General features: G+C 44.0%; 2 protein-coding genes across 3 annotated transcripts; both read left to right on the forward strand.

Moving 5' to 3' along the window:
• Positions 1-980: 980 nt before the first annotated feature.
• Positions 981-6,669, forward strand: HCT1 (hydroxycinnamoyltransferase 1-like). Of its 2 annotated transcripts, none has more exons than NM_001402390.1 (3): positions 981-1,179; positions 1,306-1,737; positions 5,268-6,669. In NM_001402390.1, exons 2-3 carry the CDS (start codon positions 1,312-1,314, stop codon positions 6,168-6,170), a joined length of 1,329 nt encoding a protein of 442 aa, NP_001389319.1. In that variant the 5' UTR covers positions 981-1,179; positions 1,306-1,311; the 3' UTR covers positions 6,171-6,669. The 2 variants fall into 2 exon arrangements, with proteins under 2 accessions (NP_001389319.1, NP_001411209.1); NM_001424280.1 differs by having other exon boundaries at positions 981-1,188; positions 5,268-6,620.
• Positions 6,670-8,481: 1,812 nt separating this feature from the next.
• Positions 8,482-13,960, forward strand: LOC9269012 (probable protein phosphatase 2C 42). Its single transcript, XM_015779800.3, has 12 exons — positions 8,482-8,589; positions 9,822-9,875; positions 10,664-10,805; positions 10,908-10,977; positions 11,376-11,481; positions 11,648-11,765; positions 11,850-11,972; positions 12,084-12,219; positions 12,305-12,381; positions 12,470-12,522; positions 13,098-13,152; positions 13,499-13,960. The coding sequence occupies exons 3-12, from the start codon at positions 10,680-10,682 to the stop codon at positions 13,691-13,693; spliced, it is 1,059 nt and encodes a 352-aa protein (XP_015635286.1). The 5' UTR covers positions 8,482-8,589; positions 9,822-9,875; positions 10,664-10,679; the 3' UTR covers positions 13,694-13,960.
• The last annotated feature ends 89 nt before the right edge of the window (positions 13,961-14,049 follow it).

The raw sequence follows: 14,049 nt of genomic DNA on the forward strand, positions 1-14,049 counted from the left end.
GTTTAATTGGTCATAAAAAATACTCGAGATATAACCTATTTTATTACCGTGAATTTAGACAGAGATAGAAAAACCATTGCTCCTTCTTATCCTTGTAATAAATCAAACTATAAATGAACCCAATCCCTTAACAACATGTAGTACCATCATAAATATATCATTATAATCATGGAATGACGGAATATGTTAGTACATAATCTTAATAGCCAACATTTACTGAGCCATCTTTATGTCATATAGTACACTAATCATCTACTAAAGAAAAGAAGAACAATAATTATTGCTATTTTAATTCCTTACAATATTTTTGGCCACCGATTGAAAGTGTGTTTATTTGACCCATTTTGTCATCCTAAATTAGTTTGGTAGTCACAGTCTTCAATCAACCCGAGTTATAATTCCTTGTCCTCTCCTCCACCGTAACCCGAACAGCTCTTCTTGTCAAGGTTAACAAAACCGTATGATTATCGTACGTTATAGTGGTTATCACGTACGGTAATCTTTTCAACTTTTTAAAAATACGGTATACCACGCTGTAAGCCTGTAACGTCGTCCCAAACAATTTGGCGAAGCTAGGTGAGGTGACGCTAAACCCCGCTTCTTGCCGACCTGAGAGTCGGAGAGTCTCGGCACGACACGACGAGAACGATCTGATAAACACTCGACCGCAACGTCCCCACACGAAAAACGTCCAGGGTCGGGTGGGGTGAACCGTGTCCACCCACCAAACTCCACCAGTCCACCCCCATCCATCCCTGACTGTCCGACTCCGAGCCCATCGCTTGCGGTCGCCATCCCACCAACCACCCCCCTCGCCCCACGCGGCCCCCACCCGTCGCCTTCTCCAACGAACGACGCCACACGGGGTGGAAGAAAACCCGAAAAATAGGAGGAAACCGACGGGGGAAAGCCGCAAAAAAAAAAAAAGTAGAGAGAAAACCAGAGTGAGCTGCGCAGCTCATGACACATGATGGTGAGCTACGCCTACGCGAGCTCGGAGCTCAGCTCTACCGCCCCCGCACGCCGCCGCCGCCCGTCGCCTATAAAAGCCGCTCCACCCCCAACGAGCCCACCAGCTGCTCTCCACCAAGAGCTGCTCCGCCCCCCTACCCCGCAACCCGTTGCTTTGTGCCGCGCCTCGCTTTGGTCTTCATCCGCCTCAGATCTGATTCGTTCTAGGTTGGTCTGGTGAGTGGTGCTTGGCGTTTTTGTTTTTTGTTTTTTTTTTGTTTTCGTGTGTGAGGGGATTGGGATGCTCACGAGGTGTTTGGTGGTATGCGTGGGCGGCGGCGGCGGCGGTGGCAGGGGAAGATGGCGATCACGGTGAGGCGGTCGACGATGGTGCGGCCGGCGTGGGAGACGCCGCGGGTGCGGCTGTGGAACTCGAACCTCGACCTCGTGGTGCCGCGGTTCCACACCCCAAGCGTCTACTTCTACCGCCGGGGCCCCGAGGGAGGGGGCGCGCCGGAGGGGTTCTTCGACGGGGAGCGGATGCGGCGCGCGCTGGCGGAGGCGCTCGTGCCGTTCTACCCGATGGCCGGGCGGCTCGCGCGCGACGAGGACGGGAGGGTCGAGATCGACTGCAACGGGGAAGGGGTGCTCTTCGTCGAGGCCGACGCGCCCGACGCCTCCGTCGATGACTACGGCGACTTCGCGCCCACCATGGAGCTCAAGCGCCTCATCCCTGCCGTTGATTACACCGACGACATCTCCTCCTTCTCGCTCCTCGTGCTCCAGGTGAGCTCCAAATTTCTAGTAGCAAGTACAGTTAGATCCAAGCACAAAATCAAACGAGGTTAGAGATAGCTTTCTGGAAGTGGAGCGCAAACAATGCTTTGCAACTGCAGCTGACAACTAAGTTTGGCAGTAAGCCATTAATTATAACATTTTGGGGCTGATTGTATAGCTAGGTCCCATGTTGGCTGTTGCACTAAATGTTTGGGGCTGAGCTTAGCGGGTCACCTACTCTTTGGTTGGCTTTAATTAGCTGCATCAGATGTACGGTTCCATCCAGGCAGTTGATGTCTTTCTGTTGTGGGCGGGGTCTATTTTTGGTTTGATGTTTATGCTTATTGTGATAGTTTAGTAGGGGTTGTGTAGGAATTATAGAATTTTAAAACACCATAATTCAATGCCAATAATCAGTATCCACTAAAAAAATGAAGTATATGCTTCACCTTGACTGTGTCAAAGCCTAGACAATTTTGATTTGTCCAGAGTGATTGTATCATATAGATTTGAAATGTGTTTTTCACGTTGGACTCCACATTGTCTTCTATGTTATACCATCTAAAAGTGGCAGCAGCGTGCATCAATTTGTGCATTAAGAGTAACAGACAACAAAAGCCACCGGTCGTGCGGGTACATCCCTGCCAAGCTTGAGAAACTAATACTAGAGGACTACTTTATTAAGTAGCCCTTTAATTTGCTCCGGTATATCCCTATATCCTGTCCTGAACTACTACACTTATGGATTCATGACCTACAGATATTTGAACCGAGAAGCTTATCCCATTTGGAGCTTTTTAACATTGGATTTGCACGTTTAACCCTGCTAGCCTTTGTTGAATACTTAAAACTTTGTGGCGATGACTATATATATTGCTTTGATCACTTAAGCATAAGTGCCGATCATTCCATGTCATTCCATGTTACTGCTGATATTTAAGTGTTTTGATGCCAGAAGTAATGGTTAGATTGCATTAAAACTTGTTATTAGATGGGAACAATTTTAGTAGGCACTAATGTTTTCTTCTAGGGCCTCTATAGCTCCCATATATGGTTGATTGGTCAATCTCATTGTTCCAAAATGTCAACCATTTGCCCCATGATGTAGACAGGAGGGGACTTAATTGGGTGTGATATTAACATTTTGTGATAGTTAGTCTTTGACTGACAATAGCTTTCTTTTGCCTGTTCGATAACTGGAGCCCTTGTCCTGTAGAGCCTCATGAGCTGTTTATCCTTTGATGGATACATCATTCAGGTTGCACGTTCAATTTTGTCCTAAATGAAACATGTCTGATCTGCTCACCTTCTGGTTATCCATCATCAGCTGCCCTTTCATGCTGGAATTCTTGTACAATAAATCAATTAGGTTGAATGAATCATTAGTCTTACGTGAGACATACTTGACTTTGAAATAATATGGTACAGTGTACAACACAACGTGTTAATGGAAAGAATTTATTTGCTTGTAAGTCTAGTAGACCTTAGGAGCTAAAATTTTATTTAGAAAATTGTTCTAATAATTGAGGCACATGCTAATACTTTTTCCTTGCAACTGAAAATTTGTGCATGCACTTTCCATAACATAAAACTGGGCCAAAATTTACAAGGTTACAAACCATAGTTTCATTCAATTTTTTTACTCGCTGATATGTCAGCAACCATGACTCTGAGTAGTCTTGGTGCACTGCATGTTGGTTGGTATGGATCTGAGTGTTAACTGGAGCATGTTCCATCTGACAAGTTTTTGCTTATAATAAGTTAATAGATAGTACTGTTTTGCGCCATATTGTTCCAATTTTAGAAGTTATTTAAACCTTGATTTCCTCTCTTTTATCAACTCTAGTTGTTGCTAACTTGTTGTAACACCTGTTTAGATGGCAAGCTGACTTCAATTGTGGTGTGCATGCATCAACCTTCTTTTTTTTGTGGGTTGGGTTGACCATGGAATGTTGCATCCTGAGCTAGACAAGCCATTTGCATGTAGTCCTTCTCTGTTAGTTGCCAATAAAATGTCTTGCAGCTGTGGCAAAGGTACTTTTGCATTGCTTGGTAGAGTGCTTGTCAATTGTTGGATCCTAACACCTTGTTAATGTGGATCTGAGGCCTGCGAATATCATGCATCCCAACCCCAAAAAATTGTAGAGAAAATTATGTTACTCTTTATCTAGTGCACAATTGGAGCATCTCTTGTCATCTGTAGTTGATTCCTTCTATGTTCATCAGAAACTTGGTGTATTGCCTGTCTTAATGGCTCTTCCTAGTAAAAGCCTCTAAGATCCTGTCCTTGCGATATTATATTCGGTGATGCACTTGCAGCACATATACTCAGATCTTGCATGTGCATATGTTTTAAAATTCACATATGTAAAGCATCATCGAACATTTCTTGAGTGGCCATAAATTCTACCATGCCATAGCAGTCACTGTCAAACACACAATGCTATGCATTCATGTCCATGGACAATTCAGCTATTTCATGCATCAGCATATGTCTGTTTTCATTCTAGAATCACTTTGCCATCTCATCTTCTGGTTCGTGGCCTTGATTTTAGTTGTGTTAGTTTTATTTATTTTGTTATCCGTAGCCTCATTGGTTAGCTGATTATGCTAGAAAAAAAACTATATCAACATGATACCATATTGGTGATTCAACACTTAACTGATGTGACATAGACCAACTTTCAATGCCCCCTACCATATATGTATTTGGTCTACCATTAATAGTAAGCACGACAGTAGTCAAAGGACCAAACTTATCAGTAAGGGAGATCACACATGTTCCTATAACAAAGCGGAATCTAATATGCATGCATATAGTATTATCCAATTATTACTATCATGTTGTCTTGCAATTTCATTTAGTCATCAATACACATTGTTTACCTCATGAACTATGTCCGTATTTGTGATTAGGTTTAAACAATTCTGGCTCACATTTATTAATTATAAAATTGCATGCCTGCATGTTTCATGTTAATTAATGATAAGGCATAGTACATGCTTGCGCTAGTTTTTGTATCACTTGTACTCTTGTTTGAAAATTTTTTTTTGGCTGATGGCAGATTCTATGGCACATTTTTTATGGTAGAATCAGAAATCGGGAATTTGATGGAGGATGTTGTCATTTGTATGCATTATTACATGACAAAAGTTTGTATAGAAGCACAAATTTGAGTTTATATGTTTATGGTTGCAGTCAACAATTTTGGTGGCAATGCTTATGTCTTGCATCCTAAGTCTTGGAAATTCAATTAGAAATCCAGTACCCAGTATAGTATGGAACTGAGTTTCAGTTCAACAATATAACTTGCAGATTTTTGAAGAGTTGTGTCAGTACATAGTTAATTTCTGACATCCAGAATGTTTATGCCTATTGGTGTAAGCAACTTCTATCTGTGTCATTCATGTACTATCTATCTCAATACTTGTAATGTTGCTATAATGGTATATGCAGTTGAAAATATGAATTATATTTATCTTAGTAAGTGAAACATTTCAAGACACTGATTCTCCTTGGTTTTGTTATTTTGTTCCAGGTGACCTACTTCAAGTGCGGAGGTGTCTCCCTTGGAGTTGGTATGCAACACCATGTGGCGGATGGCATGTCCGGTTTGCACTTTATTAACTCATGGTCTGACCTCTGCCGAGGAACTCAAATTGCCATCATGCCCTTCATTGACCGCACTCTCCTACGAGCCCGAGATCCACCAACTCCATCATACCCACATGTTGAGTACCAGCCTGCCCCAGCCATGCTGTCCTCCGTACCCCAGTCTGTTACTGCTAATAAGACAACACCACCTCCAACTGCTGTGGACATTTTCAAGCTTACCCGCTCAGACCTTGGTCGACTGCGTTCGCAGCTCCCATCAGGAGAAGGTGCACCACGTTTCAGCACATATGCAGTTCTTGCTGCACATGTCTGGCGATGCGTATCTCTTGCACGTGGCCTGCCTTCTGAACAGCCCACTAAGCTGTATTGTGCCACTGATGGGCGACAACGGTTGCAGCCTCCACTTCCAGAAGGTTACTTTGGGAATGTCATTTTCACCGCCACTCCACTTGCTGAGGCAGGCAAGGTGACCAGTGGGCTGGCAGATGGAGCAGCAGTCATCCAAGAGGCGCTAGATAGGATGAACGATAGCTACTGCCGCTCAGCATTGGACTACCTGGAGCTGCAGCCTGATTTATCAGCATTGGTCCGTGGAGCACACACTTTCCGGTGTCCGAACCTCGGGCTCACCAGCTGGGTGCGCTTGCCAATTCATGATGCAGATTTTGGATGGGGAAGACCAGTGTTCATGGGTCCTGGTGGCATCGCCTATGAAGGGCTGGCGTTTGTCCTCCCAAGCGCGAACAAGGATGGTAGCCTATCCATAGCCATCTCATTGCAGGCTGAGCACATGGAGAAGTTCAGGAAGCTGATCTTCGAGGTGTAAGCAGACTACTTATGTTATGTCAGGGAGAAGTTGTAGAGCTAGAGTTCTCAGGTAAAATACCTTCAAGTGAGTCATGGGGGCTATGCTCTTGCTCCTGTTGAGCAAATTGTCTGGCCACGTTCTCTTGTACCTTAGCTTGCAAGGATATTTGGCCATCACCACAGCCGTGTGACGATGTGAGCAACCAATAATGAGCTGTTTTTTTGTTTTCGTTTAGGATAGGAATCAACAATGAAGAAAAGGTGCTGTATTCTGTGAAACTACATGGCAGTGTTGTTCTTACCAAAAATACATGACAAGTGAATTGGGTCAAGTTATTGCCTGTTGTAGCTCAAGTCGATAGATGAACATCATTGTACAGTACGAATGTACGATACGACTATAACAGCCTGATTGCCTATGAACTGCAAGTAAATGCATGTGAATAACTGAATATGTGATCGTGACTGATATTTGTTGCTTGATTGCCTCCATCAAACGTATATGTGATCTTGACTGATATTCGTTGCTTGATTGCTTCCATCAAAGCTGCATTCCTGGTGTTTTTCGTTGCAACCACTCCTTGCCATGGATATCCAGGCTTGTTTATTTGCAGGCCTCGCCCATGGCGGCGATTCATGTCCTCTCTCTCACACGCATACTACATGTTCTCTGACCTTTTGTTCCAAAGAGAGGAAAAAAACAGCGGAGAAGCATCCGTTCCGTTTCTAGTGTTTGGGTGGGGGTAGGCCTACTGCGACTGCCATGTGGGACACACACGACAAGGCGACCCCCACATCCTCCATGCCGTTCAAAACTTCGCGACACGAAGCCCGAGGAGCAGGGGGTTTCGTCCTCCTTCGCCGCCTCCGCCTCCCCCCCCCCCCCAGGCCACCTCCCTCACTCACCGCCTCTCCCCCCACTCCCCCTCTCGATACACGATCAGGCGACACGCCGTCCCCTCCTTCCTTACCCCGCGTAGCCTAGTGGCTTCTCATCGCCACCGCCGCCGCCATGCCGTCCGCGCCCCGCTCTCCGCGATTTCAAACGTTCCTCGTCCGGTGCGCCGCCGACGGGGCGGCGGACGTGGGATGCTGCCTCAACGGTCAACCCTGCGGATTGCCGGTGCTGGGCCGCCGTGGGCGGCGCCGTTGCGCGCTGGCCTCCCGCGGCCGCGGCCTCGGAGGCTCTCCCTGATACCCCGCGCTCCTCCGACGCACCCGTGTGCTGCGGCCCTCGTGCGCTGCTTCAAGTGTGAAATCGGTGAGCACATCATAACTCCCCAAATCGCATTTCAGATGAACTCGAGAGGAAAATTTCAACATTATTTAAATTCGTTGCCTGATTACGCCGGCTTCTCGATGGGAATTTTTGCAGATACATTTGCGTGTGCCACCCCTTCTTGCTAGACGTTTCCTAGTGTTATTGCTACTAGTAGATTCAAGTGAGATCAATCGCCATAATTGCTCATTTATTCAACTCAAATGTGAAAATGCTGAAAGTCTATTTAACACCAAAAATAATAATCTTAGAAAAAAACAAACTCGAGATATTTTCTCGTGCTTCTAGAGTATTCCTCCAGAAATAAATTAAAAAATACGGAGAAAATTAACCTTGGATGGGGAATGAGGTACAGCTAGCACAGTGAAAAAGAAGGCTAGGTTGTGCAGTGCAGGCTACAGTGAACTTAGATATGCGTACGTGCATCAAGCCAACGTGACAAAGCCCATCTGAATATGCTCCTATTCTTTCTATGCTTAGTTACGTCATCAAGCTATTAATTGCGCCTACCACCGAAAGACTAACCAGGGGGTTTAGCAATTAACCAGGGGGTTTAGCTATTAATTGCGCCTACCACCGAATATGCACATATTCTTTCTAAGAGTATGTACAATAGCATGCTATAAGCCGGCTGTAACCATATATCGAGAAGAAAAAAGAAGAGAGATAAAAAAGCGAGCTACAGATTTGTAGCCGGCTGCAACACGGACTTTAAGATGTTATGTGTGTATGAGAGGTGGGACCGTGTATTAATGGTGCAGTATATTTTTATAGTTAACTATTGTATAAATAGACTATTAGATTGGCTATAGATATTTTGGAGCCAGTAGTTGGCTATATATTGACCTCGCTCTTAACCCCCTACGAATCCTTCTTGTTTCTTGAGATTTTGTTCGTGCACTGCTGCATTGGATTCTGTAGTTACCAGTAACAAACTTCCTAATGTGGTCAGGTTAAACCCCTCGCGAAAGGCGCGGGCGGGGGGCTTGTCCGGACGCGCGCGAGCCGAGCCGGAGCCGAAGCCGTTGCTGGTCCGAGCCGAGCCGAGCCGAGCCGAGCGAGGCGTGGGGGGTGGTTGGTGTTGGTGGTGACGCCCGGGTAGTATAAGTGAAGGCCCCCTCAGTTGCATGGAAGGCGACCGCTTGCGCTAAGGCCAAAGGTGAGGAGATCTCTCCCTCTCCCTCTCTCTCTCTCTCTCCTCCCATCTCTCCCTCTCCTCTGAATTTTTGTTCGTTTGCTTCCACCGATCAGAAGCCTCTCTTCCTCGCGGGGGAACCTGTGAATTCTCGATCTATCGCCTCTCTTCGTGCTTCGATTTCGCTGTGCTTGATCTCGCTCTCTCGCTCGCTCTTGCGGCCGCGCGTCTGTGTTCTACTGGTGTTGGTAACGTCGATCGCTCGCTCGCTCGCTGCTGGTGTTTCTCGTCATCGTGCGGTGGGGGGTGCGTGCGTGCGTGCTACTGGTTTGGTAAGCCCGCTCCGTTCTTGTCGTCGTGTGTGTTCTTGCGTGCTTCTGACCTTCTGTTGCTGATGCTGACGATGGTTTTCTTCTCGGGTTTTGGTGCCGTTGGTTTTGCTGCTACTGGTGGTGGTTTTCGTGGATGGGATGAACTGAAGTTGCCGGAGGCGGACGAGCACCGCGATTCCATGGTGATCTCCGTTCGCCTCCGTGTTTGCAACTCCCACGGGTTTTGCTCGTTCCACCGTCGGATCGAAGCGTCCTCTTGTCGTTCTCGTCTACTAGATCCCTTCGGTGTACGGTGCAAGAGCTTCGTCTCTCTTTTTTAGGCCCTTCAGTCTCCAAAAAGTTCGTGAGATTTTTACCCTTCTTAGATCTTCTGGTGTTCGCGTGTTCATTATCGTTGCTTTTTTGGCTGCTGTTTCAGTCGTGATCGGTGGTTTTCTTGGAGGAGGCTGCATCCGAGTCTTCTCGGAATTAACTCGGTGATTTTTTGTTCTTCCCACCATCTGTTCCTGGATGCATCTCTTTCTTTTTTTCTTTTTTTTTTACGGTGCTACACAGATGCGCAATGGCAACACGAGGGTGGCTGCTTCGTCTCGATCTCTCGCTTGTTTCCATTTGAAACTATTTTCTGTTCCGGAATGTTCGAGATCGCCATTTCTTCATGTGGGTTTAGGGTTTTAGAACGTGTAGGCTTGTAACATCCTTTCCTATCGTTGGGCTTCTGCTGCGATTGCTGGTCTTGTTGGGCGAGCGGAAACTGGATGTCTCTGCCCGTGCTTTTTACCTGTTATTTGGTTTAATTTTCTGCTTTTTATATGCCAAATCTTCATTAGGATTCCCTTCTTGCTGACCGAGTTATTTTTTTTCCTGCAAGATCGACGCGTTCTGTTTATTAAGCGTATTAACACTTTTCCATTTTGTTGCCAGTTTCCGGGGGTTGTGCACTACTGCAGTGTTACATTGTTCGGCAGTTCGTTTTTGGTAAACATCTATCCATCCTTAGACCATAGTAGAACTGAAATTTGGGACCGCAGAGTTTTCTCCCCCTCGTTTATTCTTGTTCTTGAATGCTAGATTCGAGAATCTATGATTATACTTCCTTTTAATCAATTCCCTAAATTAGTCGTTACCATATGTTTTGATTATACTTCCTCGAGTGAATTTCTTCATTCTTCAGATTGTCTGGTTTATTCTTGCAAGATGATTGTAATCTTGTCTACTTTTTGTATGATGCAGTTGTGTTTGTTTTCACTTCCCTCTGTTGGAATGCACTGATAAAATTTACTATTATGCTGTGCTAAATTTCTATGTATTTTTTACTGTATCATCATAGTTCACCTTAGGTCTAACTTTCATGCTAGATCTTGGGTTCAAAATGATGGCATTTGTGTATCTTGAAGATTATAAATGCAAGATATAAAAAGAAGAAAAAAAAATCCTGGAATGCATCCGTGGGACCTGTGTCTACCAAAAAATTGCTTTGTATGGACTGCTTTAGAGTCATGAGTCATCTTTGCTTGCTCGCTCATCAACAATATGTGTCCAAAATATTGGAGTTATGCTTTGAGCTTTGCAAACAGTGGCATACCGCGTATCTATTTTTTGTTTCTGCAAAATGCAGTTCAAATTCAAGCTAGTTAACCTTTCTATTCATTCTGCCCCAATAATTCCTATTCGTATTTTCACCGTTACTTCTAGTATTTAGGTGATCTGTAACCTGATCTTAGTATGGAATTTAAGGATATTTTATTCCTATTATTATGTTTCAGCGAAGCAGACTCCGCTATGGCTCAACCTCAACGTCCCCTCCAAGTTCCTGACATAACAAAGTCTACTCATTCTGGAGGGAACACTGTACTTGCTTATGCTTCATCAGCTATGCAAGGATACCGTAGCACCATGGAAGATGCCGTGAGTAACCTTCCAGTCTTTTGTAGGAGAAATGGGGGGTTGGCTTGCAACTAATTTTGGTGAAATTCTAAAGGCTAATTTGTGTACTCTTCTATTCTCCAGCATGCGACTATTGAAAATCTTGATGCTCTCACTAACACGTCATTCTTTGGTGTTTATGATGGCCATGGAGGTTTGATCTTCAATCTCATCCCCATATAAACAGCAAAATTCAAATTTATTGTACTGATTGAGGGGATACTCCCTTCTCATTGTATAGGGCATATTTTCTTTAGGCATGCTCATTCTTCTTTAAAGCTACACTTTCAACTTTGATGTCTCACATAATATATTGTTCATAGCTACAAAACCAATATGACGAGAAAGCACTTTGACTAATTGTTGGTCAAAACCTACAAAGTTTGACTTCTTGAAAAGTATGCTCACCCTACATAGTACATAATGTGGGGGGAGGACTAGGCTAGTAAAATTTATAATATCCATGTACATGCAACCTTCATTGCACTCAAGAGTAATGTTGCGCAATGGTTATGTAAGATGAGTATCTCAATTATTTAACTTCTATTTCAGGTTCTGCTGTAGCAAGGTATTGCGCAAATCACTTGCACAATAAGGTTTTGGAGCAAGAAGATTTTAGCAGTAACCTTGCTAATGCATTGAGGCAATCCTTTTTCAGGTTGTTTTTACAGCTAGTTAATCCATTAACTCTATATTTTGATGCCACATGAGTTCTTTTTATAAGAATGTAAGAAACAACCATCGCCACATTGGTGTTCATTATTGCACCTGTTGTGCATCCAAATATAAAATATGTAATCCTTTTTCCTCCTTAATTGTTGCAGAATGGATGAGATGTTGAGAAATCAGGCGGCAAGCAAGGAATTAACTGAGTATGGTAGTGGCAACGAGTATTGGAGAACAGCTGGGCGGTCTTGGCTCAGATGTGCTCCTTGTGTGCTGGTAATATCTCAATTGTTCTGTAGATCGAGAATCTAAGGTTTTTATATTTTTGTTATTTACTTCAAGTTGGTTTTTGTTTTCCAGGGACCTGTCTATTGTGGACCATTAGCAGAAGGATGTACAGCATGTGTGGTTCTCATTAGAAATACGCAGATCGTTGTTGGAAATGCTGGTGATGCTCGTTGTGTAATCTCAAGGAATGGTCAGGTGCAGTGACTACTTTTGTTTTCAAATGCCTAGCTGGTATTTCCTTTTTCATAATGGATGATGCACTCTAATGTCACCTAACTATTCTGTTTATTTCTGTTGTATTCGAAGGCAATCGCTTTATCCAATGATCACAAACCAAATTTTCCGGAGGAAACTCAGAGAATAGTAGCTGCAGGAGGTTCCGTATCTTTTTCTAGGGGTTCCCACCGTGTTAATAATGGAATTGCAGTATCAAGAGCAATCGGTATAGCTTATATGTTTGTTGGCGGTGTGAGGTCATACACAAACAATTTAATGTGTTGTAACTGGTATTCTTCTTCTTTATACAGGGGATTTATCTTACAAGAACAACAAAAAGTTGCGTCCTGAACAACAATTGCTGACTTGTTCTCCTGAAATTCGAGCTGTAAGGATAACTACGTTGTGTTATTGAAGTTAAGTTTGTCCCACTGGATATGAGCTGATGCAAAATGATCCCCTTTTGTCTCTGGCAGGACCAATTAACTGATGATACCGAGTTTCTTGTTATAGCATGTGATGGAGTCTGGTAAGTCCTCAGCTAAAAGTATCAGAAACAGTTCTTATATTTTTCTCCCATGTTCATGATTTCTTGCAGAATATAGGAACTCCAAATGACAATTCTCTCTCGTACGCTTATTTGTTTGTTCAAAATATTTACCGACAAAATTTGCAGATTTTGTTCAGCTCAGTTTGATTTACTGACTAGGCTACTTTACCACCATGTACATAAAGTCATTTTGTACAGTTGTTGAACCGGTGGGTCTAATTCCTTTCGTTAGTTTAGTGTGATGATAGCATTGGAGAGGTCAAATGTCTGCACCTCCCTATATATGGGTTCGGATGCTTTATTGTGTCCAGATGACTATTAACTTGGTGGCATGAATTTCAGTTTCACCTGTTCAGTTCGATGGAAATGACCATCGAATATATCTAATTTATATCATAAGGACTAAACTTGAAGTTCCTGGATGAGGAAATTATTTATGAAACCTGATGGAGTGGTGATAGGAATTTCACCCTGCCTGACCATTACTCTTTGACACAATTAATGTAACTTGCAGCTGTTTGCTCTATATTTACATATTTTTTTTGGTTTTGTAGGGATGTCTTGGCAAACCAGGCTGTGGTTGATTTTGTACGCCTTCACTTAAACAATGTGAGTGACATTCCCCGCCCCCTCTCCAGTGATACACTGTAACAGTAACCTTGCTACCAGATGAGGAAAATTTATCCGTGTGCAGATTATGCCTGTAGAAATGTCTTCATACTGAGAATTATAATTTTGTCCAGCATATCTTGCCCTGAATGTAGCTCTGACATTTAGCACAGACTATCCTCTAAATGGGATGGTGCCTGGCCTAGTTAAATAATTTTCTGTCGGATTGCCGTTTGTATAGTCTAAAAATGGAAGCGTGTGCACCATGTTTTGCACCTTGTCCATTTACAGTTATATGTTGTTATTCCTTTTGCCTTGACATATATGTATGATGTGACCAACACAGGGGGTGGAGCTGTCGGTAATCTGCGAGAGCCTTCTTCAGGAGGCCATTACACGAGACCCACCATCGACGGACAACATGAGCGTCATACTGGTTCGGTTCCTGCACCCAGAGGGCAACAGGGGGGCGAGGGCGGCTACTTCCAGCACCAGTACCGGCACCGTCCCCAGCCGCCACAGCAAAAGCATATCGCTTTGATCTCGATCCTTCTCATGCGGAGATGGGGGTGAACCTTGGATTTACTCCTTCGTAGGATTGCTTTCCATTGATGACTAGTCTTGTCGTACTTGGTGCATTGACGACGGAGATTTGGCCTGGAGGAGGGGTCGCTTGAATTCGTTGCACATTCCTTTCTGATCCTGTTTAGTCTCGTGGAAGAAAATGCTTTAATTGACTAGTGGTACTCTTTTGGTAAAATGCCAAGCTGCCTTTACAGACTAGTAGTTCATTCTGCCTTTTATGATCTCTTCTGCTTTTTATGATCTCTCTTCATGCTTTGATCTGAATTCCCTGATGAAGCCTACATGAACGCATGCCATGCTATTTTGTTCACT

Source organism: Oryza sativa, chromosome 4 (assembly GCF_034140825.1).
Source record: "Oryza sativa Japonica Group chromosome 4, ASM3414082v1".
Lineage (NCBI taxonomy): Eukaryota > Viridiplantae > Streptophyta > Magnoliopsida > Poales > Poaceae > Oryza > Oryza sativa.

Coding starts and splice junctions, on each gene's coding strand:
- HCT1 (NM_001402390.1), top strand. CDS start 1,312: ATGGCGATCACGGTGAGGCGGTCGACGATGGTGCGGCCGGCGTGGGAG. Junction 1,738..5,267: donor TCTCGCTCCTCGTGCTCCAG/GTGAGCTCCAAA, acceptor ATTTTGTTCCAG/GTGACCTACTTCAAGTGCGG.
- LOC9269012 (XM_015779800.3), top strand. CDS start 10,680: ATGGCTCAACCTCAACGTCCCCTCCAAGTTCCTGACATAACAAAGTCT. Junction 11,766..11,849: donor GATGTGCTCCTTGTGTGCTG/GTAATATCTCAA, acceptor TTTGTTTTCCAG/GGACCTGTCTATTGTGGACC. Junction 12,523..13,097: donor ATAGCATGTGATGGAGTCTG/GTAAGTCCTCAG, acceptor TTGGTTTTGTAG/GGATGTCTTGGCAAACCAGG.